The following is a 27,066-nucleotide window of genomic DNA, read 5'->3' as shown; positions in this document are numbered from 1 at the left end:
TAAGTCCTGTGTGTTAAAGGGGACTGAAGGGAAACTGGTAAGATGATGTATACTTATTTGGGAGCAGCAGATCTGTGAATTCTGTGTCTAGCGGATCAGTGGCTGGTTACTTCAGAGGAATGGCTCAGAGGGCTCAAGGACTGGAGTGTGCCTATCACTAATCTGGAGTAGAGAGAGAGAGAGCAGGGGAGTGCTTTTGTTGCCCATGGCTGTTGGGGTTCGAGAGCTGATCCCCAGCAAGAACAGACAAGGCTTCCTCACACTAAGTGCAGGTAGTAGTGAGGTACCTCACTACCCCGGGAAGTGTCACTCATATACTATCATCTTGGTCATCAGCTAAACCACATGCACATTTCATGAGGAACTGGGGCTACAGGAGCCCAGTTTATAAGTTTGAAAAGCTGGATTTCATCAAAATAGAGGGAAGTACATTACAAGGCAAAGAGAGCACCGGTGTATTCAGGTGCATGGGTATAATACCACATGAAAAGACATTCAAATAAAGAAAGACAAAAAAGCAGGTGGTAAATACCCTTCTAGGTTCTGGATTTCGGCACACTTCATACAAACAATGGATTAAACACGTTCTGTCAGGAGGGACACTGCATTTCAGATTCTGTATAACATTTTGATGTATATGGGATCTTATTATCAGATAGAAAACAGAATCAATAGACATGATAACAGGTCTGGAAAGCATAAAGACAACCTACCCAGATAGAGAGGCAACGAGAGACCCTATGGCATCAGCGCCAATTAAACAATACTGCATAAAGGAGAGCAGGTAAAGGCTGAAAAGATTTTCATTGACCACTTAATGAGCAGAGGTGAAAAAATGGATGCCGATATGTGTTCCGGTAAAAACAAAGGGTTAGATCCTCTGCTGGGGCACATCAGTGTAATTTCATTAGAGTGAATGGAACTACACTGATTTACACAAACTGAGAATTGGACTGAACATAAATTAAATGCATTTGGCCTGATCTTGCAGGCTTTCTATAAGCACAACTTTCACTGATGGAAATGGGAGCTTTGACTGCACAAGGATTGCAGGACTGGGCTTCACTTTTATCAAGTGACTGTGTTTAAACTCTTTGCCATTCCCAGTGAACGTTATATACTCTATCCCTGGTTCCACTATAAATAGGGTAGCTTTCTAACCTCCCCATTACGGATTCTAGTTTCTGAGCTATTATCCCCCTTCTCCTTTCACTTACCTTCTTCAACTCCTCCTGAATGTTTTTGCCATTTTCTTCTGAGGACAAACTTTCCTTCTGGGTCTCCGATTCTGTTCTAAGCACGGACTCCTGCTCTTCACCAGAAGAGGTTTCCTTGTCACTCATTTTAGCAGCTAGTTCAAATAACTCAGATTTAAGCTTTTCCTCAACAAGGTCTGTCTTGATGTTATGGTGTTGATCCTCACTGCTTATATCAGCTTCCGATACATCCTCAGAAACCTATGATGAAAATCAAAATAGCAAAAAAATCCCAATAAAGTGCAAAGAAAAGAAAATTGACAGGGTTTCGACAAAGGCTACATTTAAGTTCACAATACATATAAATACACTTTACTCTGCAGGAAATCCAGACAAATACCACTGTATAAATCTCTAGGCAGGTAGATTTTTACTTCTCTGTAGAATATGACCAGCATATTTACTTTCGGAAGATGATATTATTTCTCTTTTCTTCTCTTTTCCATATTACATGAAAAAAAGCAACAGGTCCATAAATAATTTGCTCCCTCTGTGCAAATAATAAAATACTCTCATATATAGCACTTTTCACCAAAACACTGCACAAAGGAAACCATACATCGGAGTCATTTTACAGATGAGGAAACTAAGACAGAGACGGGAAGTGGCTTGCACAAGGTCACATGTTCAGTGGCTGACTTCAAGTCCTGTCTCCTAGCCAGGTCCTCTGACTCCTGGCCTGGTGCACTTACCCATGGGTCTACACTGCTTATTTAAGAATGATTGGAAACAAGTTCAACCTTTAGATGCACAATCTTTTCTTAGAGTTTGATCCTGAAAGGTGCAGAGCACTCATAGTTCCAGTTAGCTACAATGGCAGTCTTGGTGCTTAGCACCTGTTAGGATAAGGCCTTGAGTCTGGAGACAAAATGGAAAAAGGAGACATCTCCTTATGTAGTCATAAGTACTTTTGCTAGGATGTCTGGCCCATGTTTTACAAAATGGAGACACTTCTAAGCAATGAAAGCTATAATTAAAAAATGGAACTTTTCATCTCTTCCAGTAGGGATGAGAAAAAAATATTAGATCACAATTCCCCAGTACTAAGGATCCATCTACACTTTGAGCTGGGGGTGTGATTCCCAGCGTGAGAAGACACATTTGTGCTAGCTCTCATCCAGCTAGTGCACTAAAAATAAAATCTAGCCACTGACGTATATGGGATACTTGAGTGGTGAATGGGCTAGCTACCCCAAGTATGTACCCGTCCAACATACTCCAGTTGCTAGCTCCTCCCATGGTTTGTGATGCCATGGCTACATTCTATTTTTAGTGCACTAGTTCTATCAGAGCTAGCCCAAGTATGTCTTCTTGAGCTGGGAATCACACCCCTAGCTCAAAGTGTAGACATAGTCTAAGTGTCAGGAATTCTTTGAAATAGAACACAGTCATGATCTAAATGTCTGAGGAGAGAGGATACAAAGAACGCAGATTCTCATCCACAAACAGCAATTGCACAGCAGTTGGCATAAATGGATGATTGATGGCAACCCTAAGAAAGGAAATAATATAGATTATGACACTACGCAAAACAAGTGAGGCAATCTTATTGACTCTGTGCTCTCCTACTGTGACAGGACTGGAGGATGCCAGGGAGATTAACAATCTGGATTCTTAGTTTCCATTCATAAGAAACAGAATAGTGGATTTGTTTTGTGTGGCTAATTTGTTTGCATTCCCAAATGTAGTATTCCCTTGATGTATCTACTGCTTGGAAATCTTAAAACTACGGTAATTTTGACATTTTTCTCATAACTTGACCAGTCATCACTTGAGCTTCCAAATTGTTCTGAACAAGATGGGATTGCACCTGAAGAACAGAGTCTCAAATGGAAATGTTTCCACTCTATTTCTACAATGTTACAATAGAACTTTCAGTTTGTTTAAAAGACTGATCTCCTTCCAACCCTTTAATTCGAATTCCTTCTTCTCTCCCTGCTTCAAAGACTTACCCAGCACTTGCTCTAATGGTGCCTCTTAGGAAAACGTCAACAGGAATGGTGACAGATACAGAAATTGTGCAGAAATATTTTGCATGTCTGTCAGTAGATTTGCAATGGAAGGCATGGACTCAGATTGTCTCGACTATCAGAGTTTGTTGCTGAATCCCTGAATTTGAAGTTCGGAGTAGTGACTGATATAATTAATTTCAGGCTAGGTAGTGTGGTGAATCATTGCACTAATATTTCAGATATGCAGATCTGTTTTCAAACACTGGTTAACAGCTGAAGTGAGACATCAGTGGTCTCCATGTACAGTAATAGAGACCAGACAATTTTGTATTACAAAGCCATCACGTGATTTGCCACAATCTAATCAAGAAAGGCCAACACTGACATTTCAGAGGGTATTGCCTGTTAGGACAGAGGTACATGGCAAAGCAGGTCTGAGGGCAGGATCTTAAACAGTGTTTATACTTAAGGCTGCGAGTCTTTCATGGAGGTCACAAGAAGTCATGGATTCTGTGAGTTTCTGGGACCGCCAGGACTTCTGCAGCGGATAGTGCGGCTGACCAGAGGGCCGCCTGAGCAGTTGGGGTGGCACCGGGGCCAGCTGCATTGGCTGCTGCTTGGGTGGCCCCAGGCAGCTGGTCCTGGGCACTGCCTTGGAGCAGCAGCGGGGCCCCAGGCCGCCGCCGCCCCTACCCCCGGAGCCGCAGCGGCGGCGCCTGGGTCCCAGACTCCGCCCACAGAGCAGCAGCACTGCAGCCCTGAGCCGCCTCCCCGAGCAGCAGTGGTGGCATACTGGGGCATCACTCCCTGAGTAGCAGCACCATCGGCTGGAGCACACCCCCCACAGCACCTGCAGCACCCTGGAGCTCCCCCCAGAGCACTTCAGAGTTAGTCAGGGGTATTTACAGTACAAGTCATGGGCAGGTCACAGGTGTGAATTTTTGTTTATTGGCCGTGACCTGTCCATGAATTTTACTAAAAATATCCGAGACTAAATCGTAGCCTTGCACAAACAAGTGCTATGATTCACACATTAGTTTAAAGAATCCATATTGAGGTTGACTGGACCACATGTCCTCTTGATACTGAAAATACTACACCAGCCTTCCAAATCAAGAACTGCAGCACTTAAAACACTTGGTCTCTAAGGACCTGATCCAAAGTCCACTGAAATCAGTGGGAGTCTTTCTACTGACTCCCATGTGCACTGCATCAGGACCTAGCAGAGCTATCCAACCAACTAGCCCACAGGGGCATCGTCTTCATTAGGGAGAAAAAAGGGTGTGTGTAAGTTGAGCTGGCTAACTTGAGGTTAAAGTCGAGGTAGTTTGTAGTTTTCACACAAGTAAGCAGGCAAAGTTAAAGACCACAGGGAAGCCTAGTCTTTACCGTGACCTGATACATTGTGTAAAAGCAAAAAACTTGTTTTCACTAGAGTGTCCCTCCTGTTAGCTGACTTCACTTAAGGACACCTTTTTTTCCCTCCAATGAAGACACAACAACGGGGATTGAGTTTGTTGAGACCATGGATGCAGGTATGCTTGCTGTGTAGGGTAGCCAATTTTGGTTGGCCGTATTCCTGGAGATTTAATCACATCACATAATCTTTATTTGAAGATTAATCTTTAATTCATGGAGACTCCAGGCCAATCCTAGAGGGTTGGCAACCCTATGCTGTGCCATCCGTCCCCCGCCCAGCCTGCTGCTTTCTTGTGAGTATCCTAAGTGTTTACATTTGCATCAATGCAAGGAGAATTATAGTCCAATGCTGTACACTGTGGTCATTGTGTTGTTTGTAGGCTTCTTGGCTGAAACACTGAGCTTTTAACACAGTTACAGCGAAAGTTTTGTGACGACATGATGCATTTTTCTTATTTTTGTTTTTAAACCAACTGTATTTTATAGGGCAGGTTACTTTGAGGGCCTTGTCAACCTTAACAAACCAAAAATGTACTTTTTTCTCTTGTGTGAAAAGTTTTCTTCAGAGTTATGCGGTGGTAGTTTACAGTTCACATAATCTACCCTCCTTTTATACCATCTAATGTCCCATCTTTAAAGTCAATGTATAAATTCACACTGGCATGTATCAGCAACAGATATACCTATTGCAGAGCCAAGTACTCAGGGCCACATTTTGCTTTGTTGCACTTGTGTAACTGAGAATAGGACTTGGCCCACAGTTCTAAACTATACATCGTTTAAGAAACTGAAGTGTACCTTTCCTGCTAGACATTCTGCAAATAACTGCATGTAAAATCATCATCAAGTCAGTAATCAAAACAAAATACGCACAAAAAAGAAAAAAGCGAACAGCTCAGTGGTGCTAAAACAAAACTAAAAACATTCAAATTCAATCCTCTCAATTTTTAAATAGCAGAGGTAAACCCACAACATTATACGGTAACCAATTAAGAAAAATACCACAAAAAATGGGTGTTGCTATAATCAGTCACTGCAAGGAAGATCACATTGAAAACAAGGTCCTATTATCTTTACAGAGACATTGCATAAAATGTTAAGTTTACAGGTTACTTTTCAATGTTTTTTTTGCCCTTAGAAGTTCCATATTTCCACTAAATGAATCACAAGCACCATCTAGTGGGGCTTGAAATTCAAGAGCACACACTGTATCCTGCCTTCGTTTATAGCTTTGTCAAGATAGCATAGAACTATATGACAAGATTTTAATTAATGGATAATGCCATTTTGTAAGAGTCATAGGTGACTTCATAATGAAATTAAGTCCAATTAATCTAAAGCAATCATACAAGGATCCCAATGGCATTAAACCCCATTATAATTCCCCTAAAAATATAAAGGGAAGTTAAGGTTGAAGATTCATATAAGTGGTTTGAGTGCATACAATTTTTCAAGACTATTAGTTAAAAAATATAATTAGAACACAGAGATAAGGTTGTACTTCCCAACCAAGACAGCCAAATTATCTTAAGTCTGCTCTGTAGAGATACGAGCATACCATATTACTTCCTCTGCAGTTAGGCTATTGGAAATGTGGTCAACAGAACATAGATTTCATCATTTGTTTCATACTAATTTCTAATACCAAGTATGATGATTTGTCATGCACAAACTTTTGTTTTTTTGCATGCAAGTGCACGAGTTTCATGATTTGTGCACATAAGCTTTGTGCACAGCTGGGAGAGACTAGCAAAGCAGGTACTGATTTTGTTTTTTCCTCCCATGAAGTGGCAAAAAAATTAAAAGTGAGAAGACTTTTTGAACTGTGGTGAACACCCCTACTTTTAGGGTCTGGTTTCCAGAGAAGCTCCTCAAGTAATTCAGTTCTGATTTTATAACACAAATTCTGCCTTGGTCAAAGAAGTAGCTTACTAATTTGAAAGCTGATACAGGATTTTAAAATGGATTTTAGAGAACCAATGTGGAGAGAAGAATCAATCTTGTAATGGGAACTCAACTCAGTTGCAACCTTAACTATGAAATGACTGCAGTTGTTCTATCATGCCTCTGCTCACAACATTACCTGCTTCATAAACTCAAAATTGTGTGGCTCCTAAGAACAGAGAAGGTCCATTTTTCTTTTCAGTGTAACTGATGGGATAGCAAGGTGGATGCTGACCTTATGATATTTTACAATGAGAAAAGAAAACTGACTTTTTGAACTGAGAATCAAATCCTATTCCATGATGCAGATAATAATGGTCAATAAATCAATATCTATTATTATACCATGAAAGGACAGGAAAAAGTAGCATTTCCTCATTGTAATCTACATACGATCAGCTGCTGAGTTTCTGATTTCCAGACACAGCTACTTTTAGTAGGAGAGCACTATCTATTGCTTCAATAAGACTTCTCTTTATAATACCAGCACATGAAAACCTATTACAGATTTTAAACCCTCAAAACAAAGCTAGAAGCTGTAGACCCCTATCTCCTTCAAATTATGCTCTCTGCAGTTTGTTGTACATCCTAATCATTTGTACGACACTTCATCTGAAGTGTTTATGTTAGACTGCCCCTCAGCTTCAGACTCAATCATTTCATTGGTATCAGTGCATCACTTTTAGGATTTACAGATTTCTGAAATTCCTCTAATCTCATTTTTTAAGCAATATAGACTAAATCTGGCTCATTTTTCTTCATTCTGTAACTCATATCCCAAATCCCCTGAATAATTTTCATTGCCCTCCACTAGACTTTTTCAATCCCAGCAACGTCCTCCATATAAATGTTTCATTATAATTACACTCGCCATGATACACTTAATCGGATGCTCTCTAGTGCCAGGGATTTGAGTAACTCTTTTCTGAAAGCATGAACCACATTTACCAGAAATAAGCCGAACATATGCAAATTATTTTGCATTTCTTCACTCACTTCCTCTACATTTTGTCTCCCCCATTTGTGTTGCAAACCAATTTTACTACACCAGTGTGATTTGGGGCCAGATCCTGCATCTGCCAGCATTGGTGTGTTGGGGGTGGGGAGGCACTGCAAGCCCTTCCTAGCCATGCACTCCTGTGTAGAGGACCAACTAGAATCCCACATTTTGTGCTTTGTGAGCAGCACTGGTACAGGGGCAAGGAAGGGACAGGTTTCAGAGTAACAGCCGTGTTAGTCTGTATTCGCAAAAAGAAAAGGAGTACTTGTGGCACCTTAGAGACTAACCAATTTATTAGAGCATAAGCTTTCGTGAGCTACAGCTCACTTCCTCAGATGCATATCGTGGAAACTGCAGCAGACTTTATATATACACAGAGAATATGAAACAATACCTCCTCCCACCCCACTGTCCTGCTGGTAATAGCTTATCTAAAGTGATCATCAGGTGGGCCATTTCCAGCACAAATCCAGGTTTTCTCACCCTCCACCCCCCCACACAAATGATTTTCTGCATTGGCTAGAAATCTGAAGCACACGTTGCACCCTATTAAAGAGTGGAGCCCAGGGTCCGGGGAGGTATGCTGCCTGTCTGTGTTTGCAGGCAAAATGTCTCCAAGAACGGTCAGCAGTGCTCAGTGACTTTAAAGATTCCATTGACGCTTACGTACAGGCCCTTAAAACACACACACACTCACATGTAACACAATAGCAGAAGAAGATAACATTCATAGAGTCAAAGGCCAGAAGGGGCCACTGTGATAATCTAGTCTATCAGGGGCCAGAGAACTTCCCCCAAATTATTCCTACAGCAGATCTTTTAGAAAAACATCCAATCTTGATTTTAAAATTTCAAATGATGGAGAATCCTCCATGACCCTTGATAAATTCAGCGTGATATAATTCAGGTTAAATTAATAGGGCATGGCTATACTTAAGGCTATGACTATGTCACGGAGGTCACAGAATCCATGACTTCCAGAGACCTTCATGACATTTGCTGCTTCACCCGGTTGGAGCTGTCAGCTGGTGGGGATCCAAGAGCTCTGAGATGCCACAGGCAGGGGTCCCCCACAGCTCCCAGCTGCCAGCCCCAGAGCTCCGAGACGTGGAGGGGACCTCTGCAGCTCCGAGACGTGGTGGGCAGCGGGGGATGCTGTGGCTCTTAGCTCCCAGATGCTGTGGGTGGTCCCCCACAGCTCCCAGCCTCCAGCCCTATAGCTCCAAGCCTCCATGCAGCTCCCAGCTGCCCTGGGCGTTGTGGGGACCCCGCAGCTCCCAACCACTGTGAGCGGCAGCAGCGGTGGGTGCTGGACCCCCCACTCCTCATTTTGTCACAATTATTTTTAGTAAAAGTCACGGACAATAAACAAAAATTCACAGAAGCCTGTGACCTGTCCGTGACTTTTACTAAAAATAACCGTGACAAAATCTTACCCTTAGCTATAATGTCCCGGTATAGAATGCCTATGTCTGTCAATCGTGCAAAGGAACAGAGTAGATGCAGAACATGTCTGCAAGGCATACTTCAGTAGTTAACTAATATTGTAAACCTCTTGAGACACTGAACTCTGAGCATAGGCTATGTCTACACCTCAGCCTATGTCAGCAAAACTTATATCACTCAAGGGTGTGATTATTCCACCTCCTTGAAATGGTTCACTTCGTTGGTTCAGTCACACCATCCTGCTACTTTAGAAGATGACCTAACCAGGGAATCTGTAAGTTAATTTCTCATAAATACCTCTGACAGGATGCAGGGGAACCACCTGGTCCCTCATGAATAATGGGGCTGAAGCCAGCAGGGCCATGGCCAGCGACAGGACCAAGAACCACAGCAGCAAAAGCAGCAGCATGTCGGGCCGCCACTCACAGGAGCCAGAGCCCAGCCCTGGCAGCTTCTCCAGCCTGGCTGTGCCACCCCCAAACCCTGCCTACTGGGGTGGACACCAGGCTCACTGGCAGCTGTCCCTAGTCACGCTAGTGTGTGCAAGCAGCTAGCATGATCCCAGACAGGAGTCGTACACCGCTGCGGCTTAAAGTGCTGCTTGCATGACCCCGTTAGAAACACACCCACTAAGTGATGATTCCCCATTACAATTACATTTTGAGACCTATCAGGTAGCCAGCTTTTAATCCATTTAGTGTTTGCCATGTTAACTATATATTGTTTTAATTTTTAATTGAAAAGTTATGTAGTACTAAGCCAAATGCTTTACAGAAGTTTAAGTATATTACATCAACACTATTATCTTTATCAACCAAACTTATGTCATAAAAATATATCAGGTTAGTTTGACAGGATATATTTTCCATAAACTAATGTTGACTGGCATTAATTCTTTATTAACTGAGTCCCATATCAGCCACTCCATTATTTTGCCCAGGACTGATATCATGTACACAGGCCTATAATTACCTGGGTTGTCCCATTTACCCTTTTTAAATATTGACCCCACATTAGCTTTCTTCAAGTCTGCTGAAACTTCCCTGCTGTTCTAAGACTTATTGAAAATCAACAGTAACTGTCCACTGAGCTCCTCAGCCAGCTCTTTTAAAGCTATTGGATGCAAGTTATCCAGACCTGCTGATTTAACGACATGTAACTTTAGTAGATACTGTTTAACATCCTCCTGAGATATTAGTGGAATGGAAAAAGTGTTATCGTTGTCATATGATGAGACTGCATCATCTGTTTTCCCCCAAATACAGAACAGTAACATTTATTGAACACTTCTGCCTTTTCTGCATTATCACTGATAATTGTACCATTTCCATCTAGTAATGAACCAATACTATTGTCAGGATTCTTTTTGTTCCAATATACTTAAAAAACTCCTTTGTATTGTCCTTATCTCCACAATTTTTCCTTGTGTCCCTTTGCTTGTCTTGTCAATTTTCTACAATTGCTAGCTTCTTATTTATATTCATCGCTATCAACTTCCCCTTTCTTCCATTTGTTAAATTGTATTTTATTTTTTTATAGCTGCCTTCGCTTCCCCTCTAAGTGAGATCAGTTTTTAAACCAATATGGTATTCTTCCTCAATTGTGAATGTTTGGGCATCTACTAAAATGTTCTTAAACAATTACCAATTATAATTCATATTTTTCTGATTAAATTCTTCCTCCCAGCTAATTTGACTCTCAACTATTTTCAGCTTTGTGAAATTGGCCCTTTTAAAGCACCAAGCATACATATTGCTGGTTTGGACTTTAGTCTGTTTGCATATTATACATGGATTAAGTCATGATTACTTGTACCTAAACTACCATTAATTTTTAGTTCTGTGATCAGTTCTTTATTTGTCAAGATGAGGTCCTAATATAGAATTACCCCGTGATGGTAGCAACACTTGAGTCAAGTTGAATCAGGAAGTTGTCATCTATGATATTTTGAAATTCTAAGGATGTTTTAGTACTGTCAGCATGAGACCTCCAGCATATGTCCCTCAAACTGAAGTCCCCCATGACCACATCGATTTTTTCCCTACAGATTATAGATAGGTACTTACGGAGCTGGTCATCCTGTTCTCTAGTGTGATTTGGTCGTCTGTAGCAGATACATACAAGACCCCACCTTGTGCTTTACTTCTTAGGACATTCGAGATCATCTTCTGAGCTACCAGGGACTCAGAAACAGGTAATGACATTTTTGACAGTGTGCCACTCCCTCTCCACCCTCCCCACCCACTTTTGCTTACTCAATCCTTCCTATATAAGCAAATGTAGTTACCTGATTTATGCTCAAATTCTTCTTGTGGGTTTTTGTGTGATTTTTTCCTTCACGTAATTCTTCGGAGACAATTTTGCTCTTTCTCCACCTTCTAGACCTCTTTTCTAAATCATAATAGACTTCCTCAGTCTCACTGCTATCTGAATACTCTAAACTGTCAGCCTGTGGATTGAAATTTACATCCAGTTCTCCATGTAAATGTGCTTTTTCCACTCTGGGTTTGTCACTCTGAGTTCTCCTTTGTAGCCAGGGAAGCTTGCTAGTTTCTCTAGCCTCCCTTGAGGAATTTACTGAAGATGTTTCAGAATCAGAGTATACCGTCTCTGTATTGGTGTATAGCCCAGATGAAGGAGAGGTCACTGGCTGGTATGGATCACTGCCATAAGCCCATTCAGTATTGTACTGGGAATCGGTATAATAAGAATCCTCGGACAACTGCTTGGGCCTTCGACGCAGCTTGTTCAAGGCCACATTCCAGTCGTAGTCGTCCTCGCTATCCGAGCCCATCTCGTCATAAGCAGACACAACACTAGATTCATTCTCCAAAGCTTTGAATACTTGGCTCTTTGGTTTGGCAAGCATTCGAGGGCGAGGCAATGTAATGCTCTGCAAAGCCACCCAGTTCCCATCAGTGCTTTGTAAAACAGGAGGTGGACCTGTGAAATTAAAACAAGAACAAATCCCCTAATTATTACTTTATTATTTCAGTTTGACTGGCTGACTTTTGCACAGTCAAATAAAGATTTTAGCAGAGACTAGCCATTTGGGGTATCTGTGGGCTAGCTGCATGGGCTAGTGAGCGGAGTACGTACCCAGGCTCCTTGCCAGGGTTGTCTACCCATGCTGAAGCATGCACCAGGCTGTCTTTATTACTATTGCTACCCACACTAACTGGATTCAAGCAAGCTTGAGTAGGCTAGTCTGTGCACAGCTTCTGTTGTGTAGACTTACCCTTTATGATGGGACCAGCACAAGATAACGACAGACACAAATGAATATGTGGTATGCTACATAGATTTTATCATACCCTGAATCAGGGATCTTCCTGATTATCCCATTTTAATCGGAAGTCACCAAAGAATTCTCTGGGGACCTCTTTTTAAAATATATGTGACAATAGGGTCCAAGGTTAGGCTATACAGCCTGTTAGAAGCCTAACGTTCTAAAATTCAGAAAAGAAAAATATGCAAGAAATACTATCTACTCAAACTGTGAAGATTACATTGCTTCTAAATATAGACTCCATTGTTAACAGGACATGAAATTCTTTTAATGGGAAGTTTGAACATCTGATGGGTTTATTATTCATATTTCTCATAATGACTGTAGAACTAAACAGTATTGTGGATTTGCACACTCTTCTTAGCATACTGAATCAAATGATATCTGACATACAGATTTCTTTCAGACGCACAACTGACTGTTCAGATTAACCATTAGAAGGCCAGAAATACAAACTACAGGCAGAGCATTACTGTTCTAAAGTTTTAAGCTCTATTTTTACATGAACTGTTAAACTTAAAATATCAATATTTTTATGTATCTTTATGTATTTTTCTCCCCTCAATTTAGGTCTGTAAATATATGGAACTCAAGATCACAAATTTTATTTGGCACTCTTATTTTCCCAACACAGAACATACTTATGGAATAAATATGACATATAGTAGCCAGGCTTTGAGTTTTGGAACAATTTTTCCCTGGAGCATAAACAAAATTACAAACAAAAACAAAATCAAAACAAAAACCCCAGAACACTCCACCAACAAAATGGTAATTAAACTGAAAAGATCTGTCAGGCTTTTTATTTTTAATTATTAGTTTATTTAAATCTCTTTGGTCTGTTTTCATGCCCAAATTTTATGTTAATTCAAAGAAATTGAGTAAGTGCCTCAGGAAGTAATTCTGCCTCTTGCAAACAATTTTTGAAGATCTAAATCTGTTGACAGGCTTGGCTATTTAGTTTAGACCTGGCTTAATATGAACCAAGAACATTTGCCTTCTTTTATGCCACAGAAAAATTAAAAATTTGTAACAAAAGGGGTGACACCAGTTGGTGCAGGGTAAGAAAATTAACAAAGATCCAATACTATAAAGTTAAATGTGAAACAAATGCAAGCCATATGGTGTGGAAGAAGTTTGTTTTCCCTCCTCAAATACTGTAGCAAGACAATGTAAGGTCTGGAAGGCCCCAGACTTGTACTACTGTTTGCCCCGGGGAATACTTACACATGCAGGTGTGACGTCTTACAGACAGAGTTGCCGGTATGTGGGTTCACTCTGAGGGAACAATCTCCAAATTGCACAGTACGGTTGAGACACTGGGGTGTTGGTAAAGTAAAAACTGTCTATGCTGATAACAAGTATTGTGTGGTGGCTAAAAAGAACCACTTCTGGTATGGACCAGAGAATGTTATTTTAATTAGCCTCTGTTCTGTTTGACAAGTATATTTCCTGTGGTAATAAATGTTTTGTTTGTATTTTGTACCAATTTTTTATAATGTAATTAAAATAAAAGCAAAATTTAAAACAACAAAAATATGCTTTAAAGACAAACTAAGCTTACAATGTAAAATCATACCCTAGTGGGCTAAACCATAGGAGGTAAGATTCTATGCCCTGCTTTGTACTTTAAGCCTAGCGTTAATAGTAATTCAAATAATTACAACTACTATGGCCTTAAAAGCGTGTTGCTGGGTAATAAACTTAAAAAAAGAAACAGAAAATAAAAACTATAATGCAAATAAAACAAATGCTAATATAAAAAAGACAAAATAAAAGCAGTGGAATGTAGTCCTGGCTTGACATGAGTGATTGGACACGGGGAAGGCCTCATTTCTTGGGAGACAGGATTAGGAAGGCAAATGGATCAGTAGGCTAGGAACAGAATGTCTGTACTACCTAAGATAAGGGGGAACACCAGCCAATCATTTACAAAGGACAAGGTAACAATGGATAAGCCTGGAAAGTAAAATGAGGTAACGAGTAAGTTGTTCAGTGACTGTGCGCTATACAGGGATTGGTTTCTACCAAGTGACCAAGCCAATCCCAAAACATGTGATGCAATGAATAGTAAATGCAATATATTGTGTGAATGCATATAAAGGCAGAGGTCTGTTGGGTAACTTTGAATGTGTGGTATGTCCTATATCCACCCCTATGCTTGAGTCTGATCAACTCAGTACAGCTTTGATGTCTGCCAAATAAAGGAACCTGAGTGACAAGACTGGTGTTGAACCGAGTTCTTCAAGGACTGAACGTGTCTCGGGGGAACCCCAACATTCAATGCTTAACTAGTTAAATTCAATCTAGTTGTGCTTCTGCCCATTGTCCCAAAACACATACAAAGTTCATGCTCATTTGTTCTGAGTAGCTGCTGCCTGCCTGTGGCATAGCTGAATTTGTTAAAATTTATTTTAGTTGATTAGAAAAGTGAAGTAAGTTAGCTGATTAGCAGGGGGAAGGCAACAACATACAGAGAAGTTACCTACAAAAAGCAACATTGACTTTAACCCTCCTGCTAATGACGTCAAAGGCTGTTTATTAGAAACCTGTTTGATATAAATCAAAAGGCACTTGCCTGTCGTAACAAAAGACATGAGGCACAAATTGTGGCATCGCCGGTGCCTTACATTATGAATTATTTATGGAAAAATAAGAATGGCCAGAGAAATGAGCTCAGTGTGGAACTGGTCATGTGTAAATGAAAATTCAGAGCCTGTTTCTGTGCCACCTGGCCCTTGTGCAGTCATTTACATCTATACAAAGTCATTGCAAAGTAGATGTAAACACCACTAATTTAGGGCTAGTCTCCCAGCACTCTAAAAAACCCACCTCCACGAGGGGCGCGGCTCCCAGCACTGGGGCACTGTTTACACCGGCGCTGAAACTTGCTGAACTCTAGGGGGTGTTTTTTCACACCCCTGAGTGAGAAAGTTGCAGCGCTGTAAAGTGCCAGTGTAGACAAGCCCTTAGAGTGGTTGAGATTTACACCCACTTTTCACAGGTATAACTAACTAATCGAGGTGCATGGCAGTGGGGAATCAGACTGCTGGTGTTTACTACTACTATACTAAGCTACTGGTTGAGATCCTCTTGGACTTTGTGTGTTTTAACCAAAAGCTGCAAACCAGGGCAGGTGGGTTTACTCATAAGTCAATGCGATACCTATTAAATATCAAATAGCCTCTACAGGACACCCGTGTGTTATCTCAACAGTGAACTCAGACGACAAACAGGAACTAGTCTGAGCAAGGGACCCTTAGAAAGTAATTGTATCAACTTGTCACTAAGCTATGGTTAAGTAATTGCTAAGTACTAAATGACTGTGTCATTGACTTCAGTGGGACTTAAATGGGTGCTTAACTTTAAGCACAGGCTTAAATGCTCTGCTGAATCCAGGCCTTGGACAGGAATCCTACCCAAAAGAATAACACTTTCTATATGAATGACAAGAGGTTACCTGGAGCAGAAGTTAGCACAGCAATGAATATTTCATTAGCTCACTGTTTACTATTACTTTATTGTCATTTTATGCACCAAGGGCCAAATTCTGAAGTCCTTATTCAGGGAAAACTAGTAGTATCATAATTAGTGTCATTGTTTGATTATTGTCGTCATACTAGGCATCACAAAGTTAGTGCAGGCTTTTTCTTTTTCCATTTAGTGCTTGACCCAGCTCTCAGTGAAGTCAATGGGAGCTTTGCCACTGACTTCAATAGGAGCAGGACTGGGTGCTTACTTCAAGTTTAATTTGTTCAACAGGAAAAACAGAAGAAAGTGTCATACTGGTACTATAAATATTTACTTGTTTCATTCAGTCTGTCCACACTTTTCCAGCTAGGTAACGCAGACAGTTTGTGTTCCCTCTGTCTCCTGACTAGGCCTTTCTGCTGCCTCCAGAGAATCTCAGGCATAGAAGACACCAGGTCCAGATCTTTGCTTGGTGTATCTTCACTAGTCAGTGAGAATGCAGACTGAGACCTCTGTTGAAATAAAATTCAAAGAACATTATCTAAAAATAGAAGTAGCCAACTATTGAAGTATTAATTCAAATTAGCAGTAAACAGTAACATTCTGCTAATTGGGTAAGTGCATGTCAAAGAAGTGCAGGGAATGAAATTAGCCTGAGAATGGAATATTATTAGTTCAAAACAACATTCTTGGGCTTGGACAGCACGTTTACATGCATTTAAAATGCTATTGCTTCCTGTGAGGAAGGCAGAGATTTGTTTGTATTGCTAGGCACAAGATTAAAAGTAGTTACCCAAGGTGAAGCAGTATGAATTTGTCAGTCTGGGAGTGCTGCTTGAAAGCATCAGTCCACTTACATGTTAGCCAGGGACAAGCCCAGAACAGTGACACAGAACATTCTGATGTACTGCTTCCAGTGGCGCCAAATTTAAGAGGTTAAAAGAAAAGAAAAGAAAATCGAACAGAAAAACCAAAATAAACCTGCATCTCCAGCAGCTTTAATTCTTGGATTCTTCTGCCTGCCAGGGAACGCACATAAACCAAGAGCAGAACAGAGCAGGATCCAGGCAATGGACTCCACAAATTCTTATACTGTGTTTGCTACCCATTTCTAACACAGGGTCTGTTATAGCAGATCATTCAAAGGGAATGTAAGTTATGAGACAAGGTACTACTGAGATGGAGCAGTGATTCCATATCTGTGGGGAAGGTGTTTTCTTTAGGAACCAAATAAGCAGGTCAGTCATTTTAGTTCATGTTTAGCCACAGCACCAGATAATGACATTACACAACAGTGGGGGTAGAGTGAGGGCCCAGTGAACCAAATGAGAAAATACAATGAAATATAAAGGTGTATACCACCCTCTTATTTTGTAAACAATCATTTTTTGGGGGGGTTGGTGGGATACCCATGCACTCTGCTGGAAGTTTTAGAACTTGAGTCCTATTATTAGGTTTGCGGCTCTATATTTAGGCATCTAAATTGTTGCCTCATTTGCAGAGATGCCAAGCACCTGCAGGTCCCATGGATTGCACAGGGATTTGTGGGCGCTCAGGCCATTTATTTCTACAAATCAGGCCACTTATTTAGGTGTAGAAATTTGGATAAAGAACCCTAACTTCAGGCACTTGACTTCAAAATTTTTGTTGATTATCAGTCAATATCGTTTAGCTGCACAATTTTTGTTAACAGATAATTTTGCTTCCAATTACAGCGTGTTCTTAGACAGCCTGAATGCCATAGACATTGCATTTACCAACGGCAGCCTACTATTTCCAGTTCACTCTTGTGGACTAAAATCTCTGTCATTAGAGAGTACAAGCAAGGGATTGTCTTTGTAGGCCCCGGTCAAATGAAAGGATTTGCTTTGAAGTTGTGCAGCATCTTTATGCAGGGGTTGGTGACATTTTTAGGGCTCTGTATTTTTCAACTGGTGTCCAAACACTTGACCAAAGCAGTTAATCTGAAAGGGCCAGACCCTCAGCTGCATCAGAGATCTGCTTCACATGAGCAGGGATGAAAGAGGTGGCAAAGTTTACTTTAAGCTATTTTTGTTTCCACTCTGTCCCTCACTCCAAATGATCCCTGGGGCAGCATCAGGGCTAGTCTAAATCCCTTTGGCTTGTAGCAGCCCCTTAGGGGCCAATATGCTGCCTAGAGATTGCCAAGTGCTGCTTCTCTGGCCACGGCCCCCGCTCCTGCCAGAAGCATCCCTATGCCCGCTAGGGATTCCCCCATGCCAGAGGAATTAATTGTGAATCACTCAGTACTCTTGGCTTAGTTCTATGATTTCATAAGGGAATTAGTAAAAAGGCAATGAATCAAGCAAGAGGGATTAGTGGGGCTTCAGGACTTCGAGGATCTGGGAAAATGCCAGAATATTGTCCTAGATTTGTACCTTCCTTAACATTGTAAAGGCTTTGTAATATTGTTAACACTGCCAATGCAGAGCCACAAGTTCTAGCACGATACACTGGAGTATTCCATTTCAGCTCAATGGCACATGTTAATTAATAGACCCCTGAGAACTGAGAACATTGTATAAAATAATTGTGAGTTGCACTGGATGGTATTCACTTATATAACAAAAATCTTCAACATGTGAAAATAAATGACACATACCTCTAAATACCTGTATATAGAGTACAAGTAAAGCTCTCTCACGCGGAATTTTAAAAAGTTGGGCTAAGCCAATTTTTTTTTTTAAATTAAAGGAAACTGTTCTGAAGCTGAACCAATCTGTGTGACTTCAGTGAACATTACCTTAAATGGTAATAGTTGCAACTAGAAAAAACATATGTACTATGGCAGTTACGACAACTGAAATAAATTAGAGAAGGAAAACTTTTTTCTGTACTTTTGAGTGTGTTTACTTTGTGCATTTGAAAGCACAGTCAGCAGCACCGTCTCCCTTGAAGTCAGCCAGTCATTTACTCCCTGGAAAGACCTTTATAGACAACAGGGTATTTTATCAGAAAGAGGAATTATTTCATATCAATCACTTTACCATTAACAAAAAACAACATTACACCTTTGGAGCCCAGTCAATTTCAAAAGACATATCTATATGTAAGCCATTTTAGACCTTGGACCAGATCGTCACCTGGTTTAAACCAGCTGAGGATCTAGCCCCTGGACTTGTTTTAAAAGTTCCACTATTAAAACATGGTGCCAACAGTTACACTAACTGCTTTTGATGTAGAGTTTTGCTTTATACTTGGATTTCATTCTACTCTTCAAAATTTCATCAGATAAAACTAGTAAAGTTATTTTAATTTCACTGCATTCTGGTGGGAAATCAGGAGATATGGGGTCCATAGCAAGCTCTGCCACTAACTTGTTGTATGAACTTGGGCAAGTTCATACAAGGAGACTTGTGCTATGCAACCACAACTGCTGTTCCCCAGGAAACCTCCAACAAGAGCAGGATGGAGAAAGGGGCCTCAGCCAAGGCTAGCGTCAGGCCACCTTCATCCCTTCTTTGCTCTTTATGGGCTTGGCATCAGCATCTGCCTCAGGTTGCTCTACCGGAGCTACTCCTTCCCCTCCCCTTTTTGGTGATGCCATGTGATGTCCCAAAGGGCTCAAGGACAGAAGAAAGTCAGGCAAAGCTCAGAAGAGAACAAGTCCATCCATCATGTCCAAATCCCCTAATTCAGCATTCCAGTCCAAGGACGGAAGCGCGGGCAGCAGAGACCTAACAGCTTGCTGCCAAACCAGCACTCCATGCTGCTTATTCAAAGCTCCATTTACTCCTGGATCGGGAGAGGTTTGAATTCAATGGAGCTGACTGCATTCAAAAAAGCCCTTGTGAAGCTATTTCGCATTGCTGATGTCAGCTTTAGATTGGGGTTAGAAGCTAGGTAATAAGATTGTGTTTTATTAAGATAACCAGGGGGATAATTGAAATTGGTAACAGTTAAAATCACTGGTGCAAGCACCAGAAACCCAGGCAGCTATAGATAAAAAGGAGTCAGCATTCATGTGCAGTGCAGGAAGAAAGGGGAAGAGAAGCATGTCCTGAGATGAGAAGAAAACAGACTAAATTTGGCCGAGATACTTCAGCTAAATGGCTTCTTCAGCATCCAAAACACAGAAGCAGGCATTTAGCTAGAACATGTGTCAACAGGTTCCATTTCTGTAATATGACATACATTTATGATGAGTTCTGAGCCATGGATGATTTGGGATCTGCTTTTGGTTCCTCCACAATTAATGGTGAGGGCAACCTGAGAGTTAGGCATTTAGTGGCAGATCAACAGATGCCATTGGTCATAGAAGAACCAGAGTATTATGGGATGGGATTTAAGGAGCTCAGGTAAGGGCTGGCGCCTGGGTGTGCTTCCGTATACACAGATACTGAAAGGTGGTTGGGGTTGAGCGTGACATATCTGCAACTATGTGGATCCACTGGCAATGTGCCCCACCTACGGGAGATGTAACCCAAGCAGAGGCTACTGAAGCTTTGAATCTGCAGTAGTGGCTGTAAAGTGGCTCTACAATCTAGGAATAAGATTTATTCTCCTTAGTCCTGCACCATCCCCTGTGCCAAGTATTGTTACTTGAGTTTGGCACATACATTACAGCACTATATTAAAGTGCCCGAAGGAATCTTTAGTGCACACCAGCAGGGTCTACACAGATGAATTAATGAGCAACGTTAGTGTGCTTTAGAAATAACACCCCAGGAATGCACATTACCCCACCATGCAAACAACCCATAAGTCCCATTTTGAAAGAATGACTTGGACTCTTAGGAACTTAGGGTCAGATTTTTAAAGGTATTAGGCACCCATGGGAGTCAGGCGTATAGGGGCTTTTGAAAATCTCAGTAGCCGCCTATCTGTATCTTTAGGCAGCTAAATATCTTTAAAAATCTGCCCTTCATCCCACTGATTTTCAGTCAGGTTTAGGCTCCTATGTCAATTTTTGAAAATGGGACTTAGGTGCTTTTAAAAAATGTATCCTGAGTGTATAAAGTTTGATTTTAGTGGCGCAAGACTGTTCCATGTTTGTACAGCAGCTAGCACAATGGGGTCCTGGTCCATGACTAGGACACCTAGATGCTACAGTAATGCAAATAAAAATAATAATAAATGTAGGTATTAAAGGCAGAGAGTGTCTGCTTGATCTGTAGCAAGATTAGCCATCTACCATAGCAATGGGCTCTTTGCAGTTGGCCAAACTGAATTGCGGTTAGTGCACCTACCACGCCAAACGACACACAGAAATAAGAAAGGCCCCCTACTGGGTCAGACCAAAAGTCCATCTAGCCCAGTATCTGGGTCTTCAGACAGTGATCAACGCCAGGTGCCCCAGAGGAAATGAACGGAACAGGTAATCAAGTGATCCATCCCTGGTCGTCCATTCCCAGCTTCTGGCAAACAGAGGCTAGGGACACCATCCCTGTCCATCCTGGCTGATAGCCACAGATGGACCTATGCTCCATGAATTTATCTAGTTCTTTTTTTGAACCCTGTTATACTCTTGGCCTTCACAACATCCTCTGGCAAGGAGTTCCACAAGTTGACTGTGCGTGGTGTGAAAAAATACTTCCTTTTGTCTGTTTTAAACCTGCTGCCTATTAATTTCATTTGGTGCCCCCTAGTTCTTGTGTTATGAGAAGGAGTAAATAACACTTCCTTATTTACTTTCTCCACACCAGTCATGATTTTATAGACCTCTATCGTATCCCTCCCTTTCTCGTCTCTTTTTCAAGATGAAAAGTCCCAATCTTATTAATCTCTACCATGGATTTATATAGAGGCAATATGATATTTTATGTCTTATTATCTATCCTTTCTTAATGATTCTCAACATTCTGTTTGCTTTTTTGACTACCGCTGCACATTGAGTGGATGGTTTCAGACAACTATCCACAATGACTCCAAGATCTCTTTCTTGAGTGGTAACAGCCAATTTAGACCCCATCATTTTATATGTATAGCTGAAATTATGTTTTCCAGTGTGCATTACTTTGCATTTATCAACACTGAATTTCGTCTGCCATTGTGTTGCCCAGTCACCCAGTTTTGAGAGATCCTTTTGTAGCTCTTCACAGTCTGCTTGGGACTTAACTATCTTGGTTCATTTTTTTTTCTTTTTTTAGCCAAAAGTTCCGTTTCTCCAAGTGGATCAATAACTGTAAGTGTTCCATTTTTTTTTAAACTAACTATAAAGCTTCCTAGCCACAATGGAATAATTTTTAAAAAGTACATCAACCTTCATTCAGTGCAATCAATAAACACACCAGCAGGTGGCACTGTAACCAAACATGTCATTCAGTTTTGTGACCTGCATATACTTTTTTCTTCTTTGGTTGTTGCAAGGTGCAAATCACTGTACAATCTTAGTGCAATATGTCACAGATTGGAAACTAAGGTTATAGTATTGACAGAAATTTGCAGACACTTTGCTGTGATGAGGCCACTCTCTTCCTGTAAAATCCTGTCTAGTGGCATTCTGCTGTAAGAATATTTGTTAGGAAAAAAATACCAGGCACTTCGTTCCTAATGAATGATTAGAGCTGTCTTTTGATGGACAGAACTGACTGTATTGGAATGGCACTGCTTTTTCTATACACAGACAGTTCATTGGGAGGTTTCAACCTAAGAAGAAGACAGTGTGGTTCTTAACTGATTGGAGGGGACTGGTAACGCTGTCCGCACACAATGTCTCCTATCACGTAATGAATACAAATGTACACTTTATAACGCTCACTGCTATAACACTATTGGAGAGCGAATGTTCGTGAACCCTGGTTTATAAATAAACTACACAAAGGACCGTCAGTGTAACCTCAACTTTTTTAAATCGCTCTTACAATGTCTGAATGAGGGGTTAAAGTTCTTTGGGCACATTTTGGAATGTATTTACATGGGATCAACAGGAGTATTTTTATTTACCTGAATATTTTCAGGGGAGATATAAATATATCCATTTTTCTATTGCTCTCTTCTTCCCAACGCCACCCCAAAAAAGAAAAGAATGGAAGTTTATTCATCACTCGATAAAAAACGGTTACTCACCCTTTTTGTAATGGTTGTTCTTCGAGATGTGTTGCTCATATCTATTCCAGTTAGGTGTGTGCACGCGCCGTGTGCATTGATGTCGGAAACTTTTCCCTAGCAGCTATCCGTCGGGCCGGCTGTGGAGCCCCCTGGAGTGGCGCCGATATGGCGCTCTACATATGACCCTGCCGGCCCGACCCCCCTTCAGTTCCTTCTTGCTGGCATCTCTGACAGAGGGGAAGGTGTGTGTGTGTGTGTGGGGAATGGAATAGATATGAGCAACACATCTCGAAGAACAACAGTTACAAAAAGGGTGAGTAACCGTTTTTTCTTCTTTGAGTGCTTGCTCATATCAATTCCAGTTAGGTGACTCCCAAGCTTTACCTTGGAGGTGGGGTCGGAGTCAAGGTATTGCAGACAGAAGAATTTGCCTTGCTGGAGGCCGCATCATTACGAGATTGGTGGACGATGGCGTAGTGCAACGTGAAGGTGTGCACCAAAGTCCATGTGGTAGCCCTGCAGATTTCCTGGAGGGGTAAATGTGCCAGGAAAGTTGTTGATGAGGCCTGAGCTCTCATGGAGTGAGCATTAACAACAGGCAGAGGGACGTTCGCCAAGTTATAACAAGCGCAAATACACGCAGTGATCCAGGAGGATATCCGCTGGGAAGAGACCGGCACACCTTTCATTCGTTCTGCTATAGCGACGAACAACTGGGTTGTTTCACGGAACGGTTTTGTTCGATCTACGTAGAAGGCGAGTGCCCATCTAACATCCAGTGAATGCAGCTGCTGCATCTTGAAGGTTGGTGTGCGGTTTTGGGTCGAAAACTAGCAGGAAAATATCCTGGCTGACATGGAAACGGGATTCGACTTTTGGCAGGAAGGCTGGGTGAGGCCTAAGCTGTACTTTGTCTTTATGAAAGATGGTATACGGTGGCTCACACGTGAGGGCCCATAGCTCAGAAACGCGTCGTGCTGAGGTAGTGGCCACTAGAGAGGCAACCTTCCAGGAGAGGGAGAGGTAGAGGAGTGAGCAGGAAGCTAACGGCTCAGAAAGAGGACCCATGAGACGAGAAAGGACTAAATAATGTCCCAGGCCAGCACAGGGGGCTTCATCGGGGGATGGATCTTTTCCAGTCCCTTTAGGAAACGTCCCACGATGGGGTGTGCAAACACAGAGCTCCCGGAAGCACCCGGAATGCAGAGATAGCTGCGAGATGGACCTTAAGAGAACCAAATGCCAGGCGCTGGTCTTTCCAGTGCACCAGATAGTCCAGGATGCACGGAATTGAAGCCTGAAGTGGGGGCACCTGCCGTTGGGCACACCAAATAGAAAACCTTTTCCACTTTGCTTTGTACATGATCCTGGTAGAAGGTTTGAGGCTTTCCAGGAGCACCTGCCTCACCGGGTCCGAACAGGCAAGCTCTGCCTGGTTCAACCATGGATCCTCCAGGCCATGAGGTGGAGTGACTGGAGGTCCGGGTGGAGGAGACGACCGTGATTCTGTGAGATGAGATCGGGAGTGAGAGGTCGACGCACTGGGGACCAGATTGACAGGTCCAAGAGGGTGGAGTACCAGCACTGTGAGGCCAAGCTGGGGCCACCAGTATGATGTCTGCCTTGTCCCTGTGAACCTTGATAAGCACCTTGTGGATGAGTGGAAATGGCGGGAAGGCGTATAGTAGTTGACCGGACCATGGAGTCAGGAAGGCATCTGCAATCAAACCCAGGCTGTGACCCTGGAAGGAGCAGAAGGTTGGACACTTCCTGTTGGCCCGCGTGGCAAACAGACTGATTTTGGGAAACCCCCAGCTGTGGAAGATGGAGTGGATAATGTCCAGACGAATCGACCATTCATGTGTAAGGAAACATCTACTCAAGCTGTCAGCCAGTACGTTCTGAACGCCCGGCAGGTATGAAGCTTGGAGAAGGATGGAGTGGGCTAGACAGAATTCCCATAGTAGGAGGGCTTCCTGACAGAGAGGAGACGACCGGGCTCCGCCATGCTTGTTTATATAAAACATGGCTGTGGTATTGTCGGTCAGCACCGCTATACAACGACCCTGGAAGCAGGACAGGAATGCTTGGCATGCGAGGCGGATAGCCCTGAGTTCCTTGATGTTGATATGCAGAGCCAGGTCCTCTATTTGCCATAGGCCCTGAGTCACCAGGTTCCTGAGATGCGGTCCCCAGCCTAGTGTGGATGCATCCATTACCAGGGTCAGAGTGGGCCGGGGAGCGTGGAATGGAACCCCAGCACCCACCATGTGGGGGTCCAGCCACCAATGGAGAGAATCGAGGGTATGTCCCGGAACGGTGAGCACCATGTCCAAACTGTTGCGGCCGGGGTGGTATACGGACGCAAGCCATGCCTGCAGGGGCCTGAGCTGCAACCTGGCATGCTGCACCACGTAAGTGCAGGACGCCATGTGGCCCAGCAGCTTGAGACACTGCCTCAAAGGCTGGTGATTATGTGCGCGAGGGCTAGACGTTGGGCCTCTGGGAGGAATGCTCTCACCTGGTTCACATCCAGGACTGCCCCAATAAATTCTATTGTTCGGGTTGGGGTGAGAACAGACTTGTTGACATTGAGAATGATGCCCAAGCGGTCAAACATGTCTCTGACCATTTGCACCTGTGATTCTACGTGCTGGTGAGACCGGCCTTGTATGAGCCAGTAGTCCAGGTACGGGTAGACATGCACGTGACGGAGGCGAAGAAAAGCTGCCAAAACCATCATGCATTTGGTGAAGATGTGAGGAGCCATGCACAGGCTGAACGGAAGGGCCGTGAACTGATAATGCATCTTGTTCACAACAAAGATGAGAAAATGTCTGTGAGATGGGGTGATTGAAAAGTGAAAATAAGCGTCCTTCATATTGAGGGCGGCGTACCAGTCTCCTGGATCCAGTGAGGGAATGATCGTGCTCAAGGAGACCATGCATAACTTCAAGTTGACGATGTACTTGTTGAGTTCCCTGAGGTCCAGAATGGGCCGTAGGTCCCCTTTTGCCTTGGGGACGAGGAGATAGCGTGAGTAGAAACCCTTGCCTCTGAGTTCCTGCAGCACCTCCTCCATGGCTCCTAGAGTGAGGAGGGACTGGACCTCCTGGATAAGGAGTTGCTCATGAGAGGGGTCCCTGAAGAGGGATGGGGCAATGGGGGTGAGAAGGAGTAGAAGTGGATAGAATAGCCCGCCTCTATCATGCGGAGGACCCACTGGTCTGATGTAATAAGGGACCATGCATGGTAGAAGAAGGATAGACGGTTCAGAAAAGGAGGATAGCTGGCCGGGTTGTGGACTGGTAATCCGTCCTCGTGATCATCTTCAAAAAGGGCGCTTAGAGCCCGGAGGGGGCTTGGACTGTCCCTGGCCTTGTCCAGGAGGAAGGCACGGTGGCCTACGCAGAGTGTATCTGCTCCTCCTGCAGGAGAAGTCCTGCCTGGGTCTAGTGGAGAAAGACCACTGCTGGGTGGGCTGGGGCTTAAATGGCTTTCTTTGAGTCGTCAGGGTATGCACACCGAGAGACTTAACGGTATTGTGTAAATCCATCAGGCTATGCAATCTAGAACTGGTTTGTTCAGCGAAGAGGCCCTGACCATTGAACGGGAGGCCCTGGATCATTTGCTGAACTTCCAGCGGGAGATCTGAGCACTGGAGCCAGGCATTATGCCACATGGTGATGCCAGATGCCAGTGTACGTGCTGCCATGTCCGCGGCATGCAGGGAACCTTGGAGAGAAGTCTGGGCCACCAGTCTGCCCTCCTCACTAATGGCTCCTAGTTCCAGCCGTGAATCAGATGGGAGAAGCTCCTTGAACTTCTGAATAGCAGACCAGAAATTATAGCTGTATCTGCTAAAGATTGCAAGTTGATTAGCGATCTGGAGGGAGAGGCCACCCATACAATAAACCTTTCTCCCAAAGAGATCCAGGTGTTTCGCATCTCTTGATTTAGGGGTGGGCCCCTGCTGATCCTGCCTTTCTTTTTCATTTATTGCGTCCACCACCAGGGAGCATTGTGGGGGATGGGTGAAAAGATATCCATAACCCTTAGTGGGGACAAAGTAGTTTCTTTTGGCCCCTTTGGCCATGGTGGGAATGGAGGCCAGAGTTTGCCAGATTGTTTTGGCATTTGACTGTATAGTTTTTACAACTGGCAGGGCTACCCTAGAAGGTCCTTCTGGTGTCAGAATGTCCACCATAGGGTCCTCTTCTTCTACCACCTCTTCCACCTGGAGGTTCATGATCAGGGCCACCCGTTCCTGCAGGGCCC

At 42.8% G+C, this 27,066-nt stretch overlaps 1 protein-coding gene across 11 annotated transcripts in view; it reads right to left on the bottom strand.

Annotated features, from left to right (window-relative positions):
• The window catches only part of MYRIP (myosin VIIA and Rab interacting protein), a 348,495-nt gene that overhangs the window by 32,996 nt on the left and 288,433 nt on the right, over positions 1-27,066 (bottom strand). For all 11 annotated transcript variants that reach the window (XM_073333104.1, XM_073333103.1, XM_073333106.1 and 8 more), the window contains 3 exons: positions 16,112-16,289; positions 11,305-11,960; positions 1,218-1,457 (listed from right to left, as the gene is read on the bottom strand). In XM_073333104.1, coding sequence (XP_073189205.1) covers positions 1,218-1,457; positions 11,305-11,960; positions 16,112-16,289 — 1,074 coding nt within the window. The remainder of the gene's footprint in view (positions 1-1,217; positions 1,458-11,304; positions 11,961-16,111; positions 16,290-27,066) is intronic.

This window comes from Lepidochelys kempii, chromosome 2 (genome assembly GCF_965140265.1).
Source record: "Lepidochelys kempii isolate rLepKem1 chromosome 2, rLepKem1.hap2, whole genome shotgun sequence".
Taxonomy (NCBI): domain Eukaryota; kingdom Metazoa; phylum Chordata; order Testudines; family Cheloniidae; genus Lepidochelys; species Lepidochelys kempii.
The sequence above is the reverse complement of the archived record's forward strand: the minus strand, read 5'-3'. Positions and strand labels throughout refer to the sequence as shown.